Raw genomic sequence first — 15855 nt, 5'->3', positions numbered from 1 at the left:
ATTATTGAATATATTTGTTGAGATCATAACTTAGAGATGATTAGAAGATTAGTTGGAACAATTTCAACTTCCATTCGTTTAGCTTCTACATAGGAAACTTTATTCAAAAATTTAACTTGCGAATATAATTATTTATTTGACCTGTATCAAGAAACCAAATTCAAGCAAAATAGAACCGAAAGTTTTCCTACTAAATTATGGTATTAATTTTCCTATTAAATGCATTGACCCTACAAAATCTACTTCCAATTCTACGTGTAAAGTTATATTCTCAAAAATGAATTCCTCTTAACATCTCTGCTCTCGCATCGATTATTTTTAAATTTCTGTCTAATATATTCCTTATCAAAGAAACCATTTACCCCGTCATGTACGAACTAAGAAGTTACGTTATCAGAAAATAATAAAACGAATATCTAAAACATTGACATCCTTTTCCTTTCTTTTTTTTTATCGACTACCTGCACACGTAAGGCGATACAGTCCACAGGGAAGTGATAATTTACTGGCAATGCTGGCGATTCGTTTGTTACACGATTTTCCCCTGACTGTCGCCGATATTTCGCTCGATTCGACGTTGTTTTGTATTCAAACAACAGCTGCCTGTGCTCCTGTTCCTCGAACAGAAGCGTCACGGTCCCGTACAACGCTCGATATACGATTCCTATCTTAATTGGGAATTTGCTTATTCCGATAACGGGTCGCGCCATCGCGTTCACTTTAATCGTTGATCGCCGACCTGTGAAGAAATTTGTTCGAGGAAAGAAGAAAGAGAGAAAACGACCAGCGATTTCGAAAAACGATTTCCGTTCTCGTGATCGCAGCTGACAATTCCGTACGGTCGCTCCTGTTCGAAAATTTCCACTCGTCGCGTCGGGTACCGATAGTTGCGCAATTATTCATTTCAAGCATAAATCATACTGCATAAGCATAAATCATGTTGACGCTTGAGAAAGAAACTTTTTAAGGAATCATAGTTTTAATTACCTGCGGCTATAGCTGGGCCGCAAATGAGTAACTGTGAAGATTCTTTTATTTAAAAAAAGGGAAGAGAAAAAAGATCAGTTCGAATTTGAAGTTAGAATGTATTTTCGTAATGTTAACAAGTATCTGAAGATTTAGCAAAGCATAAAAGAATTGTCAGTCGATGAAAGATCACTTTTTCCTTGTTAAAATATTAAGAGGCTTCTTACTTATCGAAATAAAAATAGAACCGAGGCATAAAATTGGAAGAATTACAGCAGAGTTAAGACATAAAATTCTCAACATTTTTCTCTTCTTCGCGTCAAGAAAAATACGCGTACTTTAATCTCGCTACGTTCTTCCTTAATAATATTTTCCTACTAATAAATTTCCTTCAAGGAAAATATGACGGAATCGTTCTTCGGACGTGTGATTTCTTTAATGCTTTCTTAAAGCAAGAAAACATTCGTGAAAACCTGTAGCAGAGTAAAAATAACCGAAAATTTATTTGTCAAGATTCGTAAAATACAAAGCCGCTTATCAAAGCCGCTGTGGTAAATTGTAAAATAATTGTACAAGATGTTTGCTGATCGAGGGCTGGGCGATCGTGTGATCTATTTACTTGATTACTCGTATGTAGGACAAGTTGGAAGGCGGATAATCGCGATGTAAACAGGAGTCGTAGATTCGAGCGTCGACAGGATAATCCGCATTTGCAAACAGAAATTTAAAGGTTGACCTCGCGATCGTCAAATCGAGCCCTCTCGAATCATCAGTTTCTAAGCTCTAAGACCGTTCGATCCTAAATTTCAATAACGCGAATTCACAAAGCCAAGGTAGAAATTAAAAGAAACGTCGAGTGACGCGTTGAGACGATATAGAACGGAAATTATCGCAATGAAAAGCGATCGGAGAAATTTTGACATTTCGACCAAGCAAACTGTCACGAAAGAAAATTATTTCGAGGTCTAATCGATCGGACTCACCTCTTGGAACGCACGCGATGCCGAAATCGTGTCGGCCAATTCGCGAATTTCCTCGGAATCGGCATCACGCGACGCGTGCGTGTCCACGATCGACCACACACGTTATCGTCACCTTCGACAAACTCGTATCTCGCATAAAAGATACAGCGGATTCATTTCTCGAATAAAAACATGGTCGAGAACTGATCGAAAGCTTGTTATCCTCGTGCAGCTATTTCACAATTCCGATTCCATACATTCCAGACATGCGTACGTAGCTGACTTGCGAGCCATCCTCGCTCCACCTCTCACGCGCATATGTATACGTAGCGACCACTTTTCGACACTGACAGAAGCCCAGGTCACCGACGAAGGCACCAATCACGCTGACATTCTTCCTCCCCTCGAGAACTTAACATTTTCAACAGTATCGAACTAAACCACGATTCTACCTATAATACAAATGAATAAAACACACGGCGGCAGGTGTCCATGTCCAGCCATCCGTCGTCCATCGTGACGATCCTGATTGACCGATCGAATTAGATACTCGATCGATCGATACTTTATAAGGTGGAACGAACGATTTCATAAGATGGATCCGCGGGGTTAATCAGTGGAGAAATATTCCGGTATCTTTTCGCGGCGGCGTCATCGCGCGAACTAAAGAATATCGCAGTTGTAATTAAGAAAACGGAGCCGCCGCCGCCGCCACCGCCGCCGCTGCTGCTGCTCTCTCCGTGGGGGCGAGGGGGTGCAGAGAGCCGGTTCGAGGCGACGCGGGGTAGGGTGCGTTACCAACGGGGGTGCCGGCAGTGACGGGGGTGGAAAAGTCTGTGAAAAACGCGCGCATGACAATGCCGCCCCTCCTTATCCATCCCACCCCCTCGACTTGTTCTTTCTCCACCTCCGCCTTGGCCGACTCCTTCTTCTCCTCTCTTTCTCTGCAGCTCTTCTTTTTCCACCCTTGAAACTTACGAAGGTGGGGGTGTCGGGGACTAATTAAAAATTCAACCGGCGACGAGTTCTCCGAAGACGTTGGCCTGCTACCCCGCTTTTCCCGCCACCACCCCCGCCCGCTCTTCTCTCCATTCATTCATTCCTTCCCTTCCCTTTCTCCTTCTTTCGTCACGTTTCTTCGTAACGTCTCTCTCTCTCTCTCTCTCTTACTCTCTCTTACTCTCTTGCGTCTTTCTAGACGTCCACGCCGCGCGTCTTTTATTTTTCTTAACCGTGGCCACGCGACCGCCACCGATTCTTCTTCCTTTTTCATCCCCCCGTTGCTTCTTTTTTCTCTCCTCTTCTCGCAGCTGCTTTTAGTTTGCCCTTGCTACGAGAGGCGACAGGTTGCCCTTCCACCAGAGAAACGAGGAAGCAAATTCGAATAATTTCATGACTTTGAGTTTAGGAAATATTTGTAAAGATCGTTTCTCTGACAGAAAGATGAAATTAGAATTATTTGGTGAATTCAAGATTGGAGAAGTGTGGATCGATTTAAGTGTTTGGGTTAAGGTTATCGCTAAGAATTAGGACAGCGGATTCGAGTTACACGATCGAGAACGATTTATGACCTCTCGGTCGGCAGGATTTCGAACACGTTTGGTTACATTGAGTCCTACAAACCGAGGATTTGTCGGCAAGCGGTTGTGACGGTGACAAGATCGCTTTTAAATTTCTTTTTCAATTTACTGTAAGGTGGAATGAACAGCCGAGCGATCTTTCAATAGTTCTATGAATCAGTTCAGAAATTGTTCGACTGTTTCGTCAATATTATCATTTAAAATTGATAATGAGCTTAATAGGAACCTTAAGATAGATTTCATAATACTTAGCTTTGAATGTAATTCTATAATAAGAGAAAAGACAGAATGTAAAAGCAAACTTAAACGCTACGGTTTATTCTAAATTACTTTACGCTTAAAGATTTGCAAAATCGTATAATAACGAACAATGTTAGAGAACATAAACTTTCATACACTGTATTACCATTTTCTACTTGCCAAATATAAAATACTAAGAATAAAGTAAAATACGTCAAAGACAAAATAACTAAAGTTTTGATTTACTTTTACCGAATAGATACATTTTGCATATTTCGGAGCACGTTTTCGCCAAATTAAAGAAATGTCAATTTCTTGTAATTCACAAAGACAAGTTATATTCACAAATTTTTCAGAAGGGGATCAAATATACCCGTATCGAACGCTAAACAGATGACAAATAGAGCATCTCCGGTTTATAAGATAACGAGATCGACACCAAAAATCGCCAGAAAACTCAAACATTCTGCAATTAGAAATTAGAACGAATCTCACAAATGAAACTATTTAAAACTCTTAATTAGAGGAATCACGAATCATTGGAAAACCAATCATTCTTCTATTATTACAAATTAAAGGAAATTTCATATACGCGACACGGACAAATCGCAAATTATCGGGAACTCCAAATATTCTCCTGCGATCGAAGATTAAAACGAATCTCACGAATCAAACCATATTGAATTCTCCGTTAACAAAACTACAAATCTTTTTTAAACGAAACTTCCAAATAAAACTGGAAACGAAGCTTCGAGGAGCGAAGAAGGTTCGTGGCAACGAGGAAAATTTCAGTCCAGGATTTCAAGTTCAGGCGCGCGTCTTCGTCGCGCCGCGCAAAATCCAAAAATAATAACACGCTCGAAACGGAAACAATTACGGTTTCTGATCAAGCGACGGACGCTGATGAGTCTCGAATTTCTAAATACGAATTGAATTTTGTCATTTTATTTCAAATCTACTCACCTTGCGCGATCCTGACCGCGGGCATTTTGATCCTCATGGTGACGTTCGTCGATTTTCGTGGCGCGTCGCACGATTTATGCCTCCGATCAACGGGTTTCCTTCGAACGTCCAGGACGGAAGGTAGTTCCGCGATCGAAATGCTCGTCCTTCGATCGTCTTGGCCGATATTCTACGCGATTCCAACGAATCTTCGACACACTTCTTATTTTCAAATTTGCTTGGTATTTTTTTTTTTTTTTTTTTGACGGTGAGTTGTTGAAGAAAAGGGGGAGGTGAGGACTACGCTGGAAGGAAGACGGTTCCTTCGAGCAGAATCAAAGTAAATTCGTCAACACCTTCTGTCCTCCTCCCCCTCACCTCCGCCCCGCGGTGTTGCTTCGTTGAAACGAGTCCATCCGACGTTTCACCTGTTTCCACCTTGAACAACTTTTCACTTCCTTCCTCTGTTCCTCGAGTCTTTCGATCCTCGTCGATCGACCCTCGCGATAAACCCCCCTTTTGAATCACTCTCTCTTTTTTTTTCTCTTTTCCTCTCTGTTGAATTTATTCTCGATTATCTCGAATATATTCTCGTTGAAGATTTTCTGTTCTATTTACCGTCCGATCGTCTGGTGCACCTGGCCGCGACGACGACGGAACTGACAGTCGGCCGGGACGCACTTCTTCGTCAACTAATGTTCGTCCTCATCGTGTTCCTCGGCTGGCGTTCAGCGCGGCGCGTTCGCGAGAAACGACACACGTCGCGGCGCACATATATGCGATCACACAGACGTGGAACGAACAGAGCACGAACCAAGGTGTTTAATCGCGATCGACACTTCGGGGAAAACAGAAGCAAAAACCTGCAGACTTTCTGTCGCGCACAGGTGCTTCGCCGGCACCGTCGCGATTCACTGTGGATTCTAGTCAGCCGAATTTTTCCCAGAAAACCGACACCGTCGCAGGAATTTCACCTCGTGGAAATATATATCTCTGGTAAACAGAGTCACCGCAACAGTGTCGCGGCCAGCTGTGGCCCGTCGCGCGTTGTCCAATAGTCACACGCTATCACTAATTATACCAACAATCCCATCCTTCTTCTGTTGTCATTCACCTCCCTTTTCCTCTTCACCTTTCCTCTCACCGAAATATTATAAGAGTATCAGAACAATCAGAAGCAAAACCGATATGAAACAAACAAAACAAGTGCGCCTTAAGATCAACGTAACTGTCGCTCCTTCGACTGACGTAACACGCTTCACACACATTGGTCCTCCTCCTTCTCGGTCTCTTCTTTCTTATTCTTACAATGGGCTCTAAAAAGCGCGCCAGACGACACACGCGTATTTCAACTGAATTTTCATCGGCTTCGGTAACATCTTCCTGTAACTATCACGAAGATCGCAATACAAAACACTCTGCTGTTGCTGGTCTCACGTCCTTCCGGTTTGAAACACGTACAAGACGAACAACAACGTGCTATTCCTTTCTGGACGGTTCGTCAAACGCGTGTCTTTCTGGTCGGCGTACTTTTGGACGTTCTCGACGAGGTTCTTGCCGACGAGATTGTCTCGGCGTGTGGGCTGACGCGCGGATGTCGGATGCCTGATGCCGGCGTGGACCAGAGCGACGATGGTCCAGCATGGGTCGTATCTCTGAGTGGACTGTGCCGGACGGTGCGCCTAGTCGTGCCGTGCGGGACCTGATGTCTCGGGCACTGTGCTCACTTCGGACGCGCTCGGTTCGCCTCGGCGCCGAGACCGGACACCCCACGCGCTCTCGGGGTAGTTTTCACCCCCGTGGTGGGGGTAACACGGCTCCCCCTCTTTGTCGTTCCTCACTGGCCGTGCACGAGGCTCTCGCTCGCCCGATCACTCTCTCTGTCTGGCGACCGGCATCTGTTCTCTCTCCACTCTGTACACTCTCTCTCGTGTGCTCTCCCTTCTCTCGCAAGCGTGCAAGTTACACGCGCGCGGACTAGACTGGTGTGTATACTCGTGCGCGTACCATAGCCTCGTCTCTGTCCGCTACGCGCCGCTCCTTCTTCAAGCTGCCGTTCCCCGTGTCCGCCTCGAAATCGTTCGTCTCTGTCCCGATCGAGACGACTGACTCGCGGGCGACCCGACTCGACAGTCTCGCGACGGAACGCGGGATCGCGCGGATACGCATCGTTTCGCAGGGTTGACTTTCTTTCTTTGTTTTTTTGCCCATTGGAACGTTGATTCTTAAAATACATTATCGACGGAAGATGTGTATCGATGTTTTCAATTTTTTAAACGTTGACGACAGAACACGTGGACCGACGTTCTCCAGTTTATTTGATTTGACATACGTATTTGCCAAAAATGTACGGGAACCGGGTTAACATTTATGTTACGATATACCGTCAACAATATGTTAGCAGCGAAGATTCCTTTGCTTTCATTGGCCCTTTCTATTGGAAGTTTTGGTTTGAGGTGAAAATTGCAAAAGCAAGTTGGAGGGTTTGCAGCAATAAGGACGTGCTTTTAATATGACGAAGATCATGGACAATAAACGTGATTAGCTCGTTTTCCGATTTTCATTATTTTAGTATCGTTTAATTTTAATCGACCTCGAATTGGCTTTTAGTCATTAACACGATTTACTGTCACATGCAGCTGCTTCGTCATTGCAATCTGCCTCTTCAACTGATTTCAGACGTTTCTTCACTAGCCGCTAAACTATGGTTACCGTTGATGTGTGAACACTGTCGTACTGTCATTTTGAGGGATTGAGAACATTTGAACATGCAATGTAACAATCCTCGTAGAAATCTACATGAACACAAAAATAACTTACAGAGAAGCAGTTCGAAGATTCAGTACATTGGCAACAAATCCCATATTAAATTGTCTTTTATTTGGTTTTGAAGCTAAACGCGCGCTTCTTTCATATTCCTCAAAATTCTCAGTATATCTGCCATAATGAAATTTTAAAATTTACAAAATTGTAGTTGATCGATTTGGCCTCTGAGAAACTCGTGTTTCAGAAATTGGTCAACTCCATAAATTAAAAAATACAAAAAAGGTAGAGATGTTGCAAATACTATTTTTTATATTTATCTTAGAATCGTTCACCATCATTATACCATGATTTATGTCGTCCTGTTGCGACAAACGAACTTGTGCAACTAAGTCGTCTTTTCCTTCGGAATTAAATATTAATTATGTATGTACTTCTAATGAAATTAAGTAATTGATAAAAATGTAGTTGATAAGAGTCTGGCTTCTGAAAGACTCGTTTGACTGTTGCGACATATTCATTAGAATTTTAGTTCGTCAGACGCGTGCACAGTGACCAAAGATTTAGTCGGTAAGAAACGATGCGATTAACACTGGCCAGGCGTTTAAATTACCAGAGTAATTTCCACGCGTGTTAATGCCGGCCTGGAGAGGTGCCAGGCTTTTGTTGACGGTTGGTGTCACATTTGTTATGCTCGCGTTACCTGCGCTAAATTTTACGGTCACATTTTCACAGTAGGTATCCTTCTAACAGCAACCTTACCGTTAAGTTGTATCTTTTTATACAAGTTCCTCATTTTTCTTCCTTTCGTCTCTTTTTTTTTTTTAAGATGGATGAAACGACTCGTTGACACGATTCAATCGCCGGCTTTGTGCAACAGTGAGAGTTTGTAAGTTCGATACGACCGGGATACCAAACTGATTTCCACGCATGCATTATAAAGTGGGTAATAAAAGTTTCGAGGCGCGATTGGTTTCGTTGGTTCGTTCGCAACTAGACGTTAAATACGAACGCGGTAACATGATTCTTCATATTTGATCGTTTCGACAAATAAGGTACTAACATCGATGGAAATTATCGAATAACAAATATATGTATGTTGTTCAATTTGTAGAATATGATCTTGTATTCTGGGATATTTACATTTGTTTATTATGTGATCAAATTAGTCGATGTGGTTATGGAAGTCCTAGAAGAGAATTTTAAAAGAAACCTAATGGTTAAAACTGTATATAAAGACAATATGACGAGGAAAAACGCAATAGGTCCATTTTTATTGCATTTCTGATTTCGAGATTATTTGCCACTTGTTATCATCAATGATTTAAAAAATGAATTTCATAAGGAGCAAGTAATAAATATATGATGCTTTATAAAAACGCTAAGACACAAGACGTAACTGACATATAACGGTTATGCCAATTAACATATTTAAGTAGGAGAATGGAATAACTATATACATCATTTCAAACCTAAACAGACAGAGGATATTTATAATATGAATGTAGGAAAATATAACGCTAATAGATTTGGTAACGGTACGATTTGTTTCAATATCGCTCGCGTCAACACAAAATCAAATGCTCCTTCATTTGAGGATGCTCCTTCAGTCTATATGCATACAGTCATCATTCGTCATTCGCTACTCTCGTCATAACGGTATGCTCTTTTTCACGCTGACCACGCTCCTTGACAATGCTGACAATACTCACCCCTCAATCCCTCACTAGCGGCTACCACTCATATCATGGCTCCGGTATACCTGGCACGCCCATGTTCCACAGATCTGGATGACCCATGGTCGCACATATTCCAAACACGTGGATGGTCCATGGTCAAGTAGATCTTCTTAATTACCCAGGGTTAGCCACTTACCTCAGCAAATAAGATGTTTTTACAAATATATTTGAGACATTTCAATGATCTTCCATCGTTGCCAAAATACCAACACTTTTATTTTGGTTATTTGAAATCCATAAAGTTATACCATGTTCCGTTTGAATTGTAAAAATTCTTCCAGAATCCTGGAAGAAATTTAACGATCGGGCAATCGTTTCTACAAGCAATCGCGGGAACAATGTTCGAGTCGTATCCATCAGTCAGCCGCGAACGTTACAGATCCGCGTCGCGATTACCGATGCACGTTGGTCCCCTTCGAACTTCCCGTAAACACGTATACACAGCTTCAAGTCGCAGGGGGGAGCATGAGGCGGGCATGGGTTTTCGGGCCGTAGGACCACGTCCCGGGAAACCCCGATAGATCTGATGCTCTCTTACAGTCGGGTGGCAGCTGGTCGGTGCCTCTGGCGCCCGTCAATTTTGCCGATCCGATGCGGAGAGTTTCGGAGAAGTTGGTGGGCCCATGCCTGTCAAGACCACTCACCTCACCTTCTTGCGGGGCCCCCCGACACCCTGCACCGGCTTTGACCGGGACAGGGTGCGAAAGAGTGAGTGGCACCAGGACGGACTTTGTTGATGACCGCGGCGACAACAATGACAAACATGGACTGCGACCAAAAAGCGAAAATGGTTTACGGTGCAGGGGAGGGATACCCCAGTACCGGCGCAGCGGTGGGTAGTCAAGTGGGCTCACCTGCGTCGTCATCTCACGACCACGGCTGTTCGGGGGTGGACCGCCAGGCCCCCGGATGTGTTTTCACGTCTGGTGAGGCGGGAGGCAATAGTACGGAGATTCATAAGGAACCTCCGAGAAGAATAACAAGAGCATCGCGGAGAACCACGGGCGGGGCGGACGGCGTCTTCCTCGCACCGGCCGCGGTAACGGGCCTCGCGCCGGTAAGGGAGCGAAGAGCGCGGACGAGGTCCGATGACGGGGATTCGGTCGCCTCTTCCGCGTCTCGGTCATCCCTGGGATCGATCGTCTCCGGGGGGAAGAGAAGGCGCATGACGACGCTGACCCCGGAGATTTCTGTGGATTTGGCGCTGGACATACGGATGAGCTCGGCGGCCGACATGAGCGCCGAGTTCACCAGGCAGGTGTCTAAGATCTTGCGGGTGGCGACGACAGCGCCGAACCTGAAGGGAACAAGTGTCAAGGACCTAAAAAACGCGGCGGCCTACGTCGCCGCCGCATGGAGGGAGCTTAACCTACAGAGGGCTGAGGCGGTCCACAGCGGTAGCTCCACGGCCGCCAAGCTCGCGGAAGCAAGGCTGACCGCGTTGGAGGAGGAAAACGCGGCCTTGCGTAAAGAGAAAACGAGGCTGGCCGCTCGCACCCACGAGTGCCCGCGGTGCAACGGTCGGGCTATTGAGCCCGGCCACCCTCCGCGGGAGGGGAAGCAAGAAGGCGCGCGTCTGGACGCCCTAGAGAAAAAGATGGGCGAACTCGGTCCCTCCATCATGAGGGCCATCGAGGAACGGTTCGGGGGCCGAAGACCGCGCAGCCCCGAACCTCGGCGCAAGGCGGACCAACCCGCTGTCCCACGCGTCACCCAAGCCACAATGCTCCCGAGGGAGCAGGAGGGTGGCGAATGGAGGGTGGTGGAAAGACGGCAGCGGAAGAAAAGGGCCGCAAGGAAGGAGGAGGAAAAAGAGAGAATGCCCGCTGCTCCTTCGTCGCGAGTAACGGGCGTACGGAAGACGGGCGACGCACTGGTGGCTAAAAAAGGAACGGCGCAGGCGACAAAAACGGCCGGGCTCCCCCGCGCACCGCGTACGTCCGCGGTGACGTTGACTATCAACGAGGGGGCTAAGACTTCATACGCCGATGTTCTCGCGACGGCGCGACAGAAGGTCCCGCTTGCGGAGATCGGCGTCGAATCCCTCGGAATGAGGAAGTCGATGACCGGGGGTATAATTATCCGGCTCCCAGGCGACAGAGACAGAGGAAAGGCGTCGCGATTGGCGACGCGTCTGGCCGAGGTGCTGGATCCGGCCGCGGTGAGAGTAGCGGCCCCGAACAGGACGGCGGAGCTGAGGGTAGCCGGGATAGACATCTCGATCGCTAAGGAGGAGCTGCGGCAGGCGCTGGCCTCAGCGGCGGGATGCGGCAGTGCGGAAGTGCGGGTCGGAGAGATCCGCACCACCAGATACGGCCTTGGGACTGCATGGGTAAGGTGCCCAGTGGCTGGAGCCCGGAAATTAGCCCGGGACGGGAAAGTAGCTCTGGGATGGTCCACGGCGAAGGTCACGGCTATCCCGAAGAGACCCTTGCAGTGCTTTAAATGCCTGGAGCTGGGGCACATGCGGGCAACCTGCACGTCCAACGTGGATCGCGGGCATCTGTGCTACAGGTGTGGCGGTAGCGGGCATCGTGCCAGGGGGTGTCCCGCCTCCGCGCCCAAGTGCCCGTTATGCGAGTCGCTGGGGGCGCCAGCCAACCACAGGATGTGCGGGGCGGCATGCGCTCCGCCGAAAACTAAGAGGAAGCCACCGATCCGTGAACCGACCGCGGAGGTAACGCAAGAGGGGAGCACCGTCGAACATTCAGCGGCAGATGGCCGGGAGGAGGCCATGGAGGTGATTGAGGGATTTTAACCGTCTCCTCCAATGCAACCTGGGCAGATCGAGAAGGGCGCATGACCTGCTCCTCCAGACTATCCGGGAGGGAGAGGTCGCCCTCGCGACAGTGGCCGAGCCGTATCGCGTCCCTGACGCTCCCAACTGGATCGGGGATTTGGACGGACTGACGGCCATAACTTGGACGCCGACCCTGGGCGCCTTTGGCGCCCTGCTTGACCGTGGCAGCGGCTACGTCGCGGTCGAATGGGCAGGAATAGCGGTGGTGGCGGTCTACGTCTCCCCCAACAGCGGCCTGGCCGCGTTCGGGGATTTTCTGGACGATGTCGGGGAATGCGTCAAAAGGTGCTTTCCCCGTCAGGTGCTGGTCCTCGGGGACTTCAACGCTCACTCGACGCAGTGGGGGAACTCCGCGACGAACGCCAGAGGAAGATGGCTGACAGACTGGGCTGCGGGACTCGGACTCCTGCTGGTAAACAAGGGTACGGCGAGCACCTGCGTGGCGTGGAGGGGGTCCTCCGTGGTCGACATCACGTGGGCCACCTCGAAGCTGTACCCGAGGATCCGTGACTGGAGAGTGGCCGAGGGAGTCGAGACCTTGTCCGATCACCTCTACATACTTATGGAGGTGGTCTCGGAGGACGTGGACGAAAATAACAACCAAGTCGCCCGAGGTGGTGCGAGCCGCTCCGGCCCGCAACCACCCAGATGGCGCCTGAAGGAGCGGGACAGGGAGATGCTGCGGGCGGCAGCCATCGTCTCGGCGTGGAGCTGGGACGCCCAAGGGACGACCAGTCTGGGAAGCGTCGACGAAGAGGCGGAGATCCTCCAAGAATACATGAACGCGGCGTGCGACGCCTCGATGCCGCGCTCCGTCCCGGGCGGTGGACGCAACCGCAGCGTTCACTGGTGGACGCCGGAGATAGCGGAATTGCGGGCGAGCTGCGTACGGGCACGCAGAAGATTCCTGAGGGCCCGTCGCCGTAGAAGGACGCGCGACGAGGAGGAGATCTCCCGCTGCTACGGGGTCTACAGAGAGGCGAGACGAACTCTGCAGCGGGAGATCAAGATCGCGAAGGCTCGGTCTTGGAAGGAGCTGATCGAGGCGGTTGAGTCAGACCCGTGGGGGCGGCCGTACAAGGTGGTAACGAAGAAGTTGCGACCCGCGGCCCCCTCGCTGACCGCCAACATGGATCCGGTACTGCTGGCCAGGGTCATCGGGACGCTGTTTCCGCGGCAGGACAGCGACGCGGGGCGGTCGGGATCGTCCCTCTCCTCCGGCGGGGGCGAGACGTCGTCAACAGCAGCGGTGGCGACGACGTCGACGGAGCGGAGCGAGGAGCTGCAGGTCACTCAGGAGGAGCTTCTCGCGGCGACTAAGAAGATGGCGTCCCGGGATGTGGCACCGGGTCCGGACGGAGTTCCGGGCCGAGTCTGGGCGGAGACGATGGAGGTGGTGGCCCCTCGCGTGCGGCACCTGTTTACCCGATGCCTGAGGGAGGGCATCTACCCGCGGATATGGCGGATGGCGAGATTGGTCCTGCTGCGAAAGGAGGGTCGTCCGCCGGAGTCGCCGTCAGCGTACAGGCCGATATGCCTGCTGGACGAGATCGGGAAGCTCCTCGAGAGGGTGATCGCCGCCCGTCTGGAGGCCCATATCTCGGGGCGGGTTCCCGGATGGCACGACAGTCAGTACGGCTTTCGACGGGGCCGCTCCACGGTGGATGCTGTGAAGCGGGTTAGGAGCATGGCGGAGGACATGGTTTCCCGCTACGGAACGGCGGTAGCGGTCTCCCTGGACGTCAGCAATGCCTTCAACTCTATCCCCTGGGCGAGGATAATGGAGGCTCTGCGACATTTCGAGGTGCCGGCGTACCTGGTTGAGGTCATCGGAGCCTACCTAAACGATAGGTGGATCACCTTCACTGGGAAGAACGGGGAAGAGAGAAGGCGCGTGGAGCGCGGCGTCCCGCAGGGTTCGGTGTTGGGACCAATCTTGTGGATCACGGCCTACGACTCCGTCCTTCGATGCCCGATGCCCCCGGGCACGGGCTTGGTCTGTTACGCCGACGATACCTTGGTACTAGCCGGGGGACGGTGGTGGAGTGAGACCGTGATTCTCGCGGAAGACGCTGTGGCATGCGCGGTGCACGCTATTCAGCGACTGGGATTGAACGTGTCGCCGGCCAAGTCGGAGGCCCTATGGTTCTTCGACCGCCGCCGCAGGGGATCCCCTCCCGATGGTTTGTCCGTGGCCATAAATGGCGAAGCGGTGCCGGTGAAGTGTCGTATGAGGTACCTGGGCCTCACCATCGACAGTCGGTGGACGTTCGGACCACATTTCGAGCTCCTGGTCCCGAGGGTGACGGCTGCAGCCAACGCCTTGTGCGGCCTTCTTCCGAATATAGGCGGAGCAGGGTCGGGAGTCCGCCGACTCTACGAGGGAGTGATCCGGTCCCGGGTCCTCTATGGGGCACCGGTGTGGGCCCAAGACCTGATGGCCAACCGCCGCAGTCGTACCCTGGTGAGGAGACTGCAAAGGACGATCGCTATCCGAATAGCCAGAGGATATCGAACAATATCCTACGAGTCGGCGACAGTGCTGGCGGCGTCCCCCCCGTTCGAGCTGCGGGCCCTCGAGCTCTGTCGGGTGCATGAACACCTGAGGGCACCGCCTTCGACGGTGGCGCTGTCGCTGGGCGGCCTCTCGGCCTCGAACGTCCGGGAAGAGGCAAAGCTGGAGATCTGGGAGCGGTGGCGCTCCCAGCTGATGGAGGAGGACGCCAGGCGGCCACACCGAGCCGTCCGCGCCGTGCTTCCCAATTGGGAGGCTTGGAGAGATCAAGGCGGGGTTCCGCTCACCTTCAGGACGACACAGATGCTCGCCGGACACGGGGTCTTCGGTGAGTACCTGCTGAAGATCGGGCGGGAGGTGACGTCCACCTGTCACCACTGCGGGGAAGAGGAGGACACGGCACAGCACACGCTGGAGTTCTGTCCAGCGTGGGCGGAACCGCGGCGCGTCCTGCAGCTCGACATCGGCGAGAGGTTGGCTCCGGAAGCGGTCGTTGAGGCCATGCTCCGAGGGCCCCGGGAGTTTAACGCTGTCCGCGCCTACTGCGAGGAGGTTATGCAGAGAAAGGAGCGGGCAGAGAGGGACCGGAAGAGAAGAGCCGATCCCAGTAGATCATCGCATCAACGTCGCAGGGGCTCCGTACGACGCAGGGGCGCGGCGCCGCCGTCGCTGCCCCGGGTGCGCCAGATTAGGGGACGTGGCGCTAGGAGGAGTGGTTCCCCCTAGCTTCCCAACTCAAGCCGGGATGCCTCCCTAGACAACTACAACGGCAGGGAGATAGACGACGAGGCTGCACTCGGTAGTGATTCGCAAGAGACCCCGGGTGCTCCTCCGAACGTCGGGATGACCACCGTGGGGTTTTAGTCGGTAGGAGTCCGACACTACACGGTCGTTGCTACGCAGCGCCGAGTGTCCATGAGGATTTCCCCACGATAAAAAAAAAAAAAAAAAAAAAAAAAAAAGCTTCAAGTCGCAGAGAAAGTGGAGTAGACGAGTGTACGCAAGGAGGTACCTGCTCTCTCACATTAATTATTCCGTGACTAAACCCTTCATCCGCGGTGGGATCGATACCAGCGACGCGGATCTTTCGACGGGATTATTCGTCCAAGGATCGAGATCCTTGCGATGGAAAGACAGTCTGGAAAAGGATAGAGTAACGGAACGATATCAAAGATAGAAGCAGATAGAACGAGATTGTCTGGATTTTAATGCTGAATTGATAATTGAAATGGGAAGATGTCCGATGAAATTGCGATTAACGTTATGATTTTATAGTTGCTCGCATATTAATATTAGAGGGGTACGCTGTTATTATGAGTATGAAAGATTTGATCGAATGGGCTTTTTC

At 50.2% G+C, this 15855-nt stretch overlaps 1 protein-coding gene across 1 annotated transcript in view; it reads right to left on the bottom strand.

Moving 5' to 3' along the window:
- Cph (BCL11 transcription factor chronophage) overlaps positions 1-6675 on the bottom strand; it is a 48844-nt gene extending 42169 nt beyond the window's left edge. The window contains exon 1 of the mRNA XM_072001313.1: positions 4712-6675. Within this exon, the coding sequence (XP_071857414.1) occupies positions 4712-4748 (37 nt within the window). The 5' untranslated portion in view covers positions 4749-6675. The remainder of the gene's footprint in view (positions 1-4711) is intronic.
- Positions 6676-15855: the final 9180 nt, after the last annotated feature.

Source organism: Bombus fervidus, chromosome 4, assembly GCF_041682495.2.
Source record: "Bombus fervidus isolate BK054 chromosome 4, iyBomFerv1, whole genome shotgun sequence".
Classification (NCBI taxonomy): Eukaryota; Metazoa; Arthropoda; class Insecta; order Hymenoptera; family Apidae; genus Bombus; species Bombus fervidus.
The sequence above is the reverse complement of the archived record's forward strand: the minus strand, read 5'-3'. Positions and strand labels throughout refer to the sequence as shown.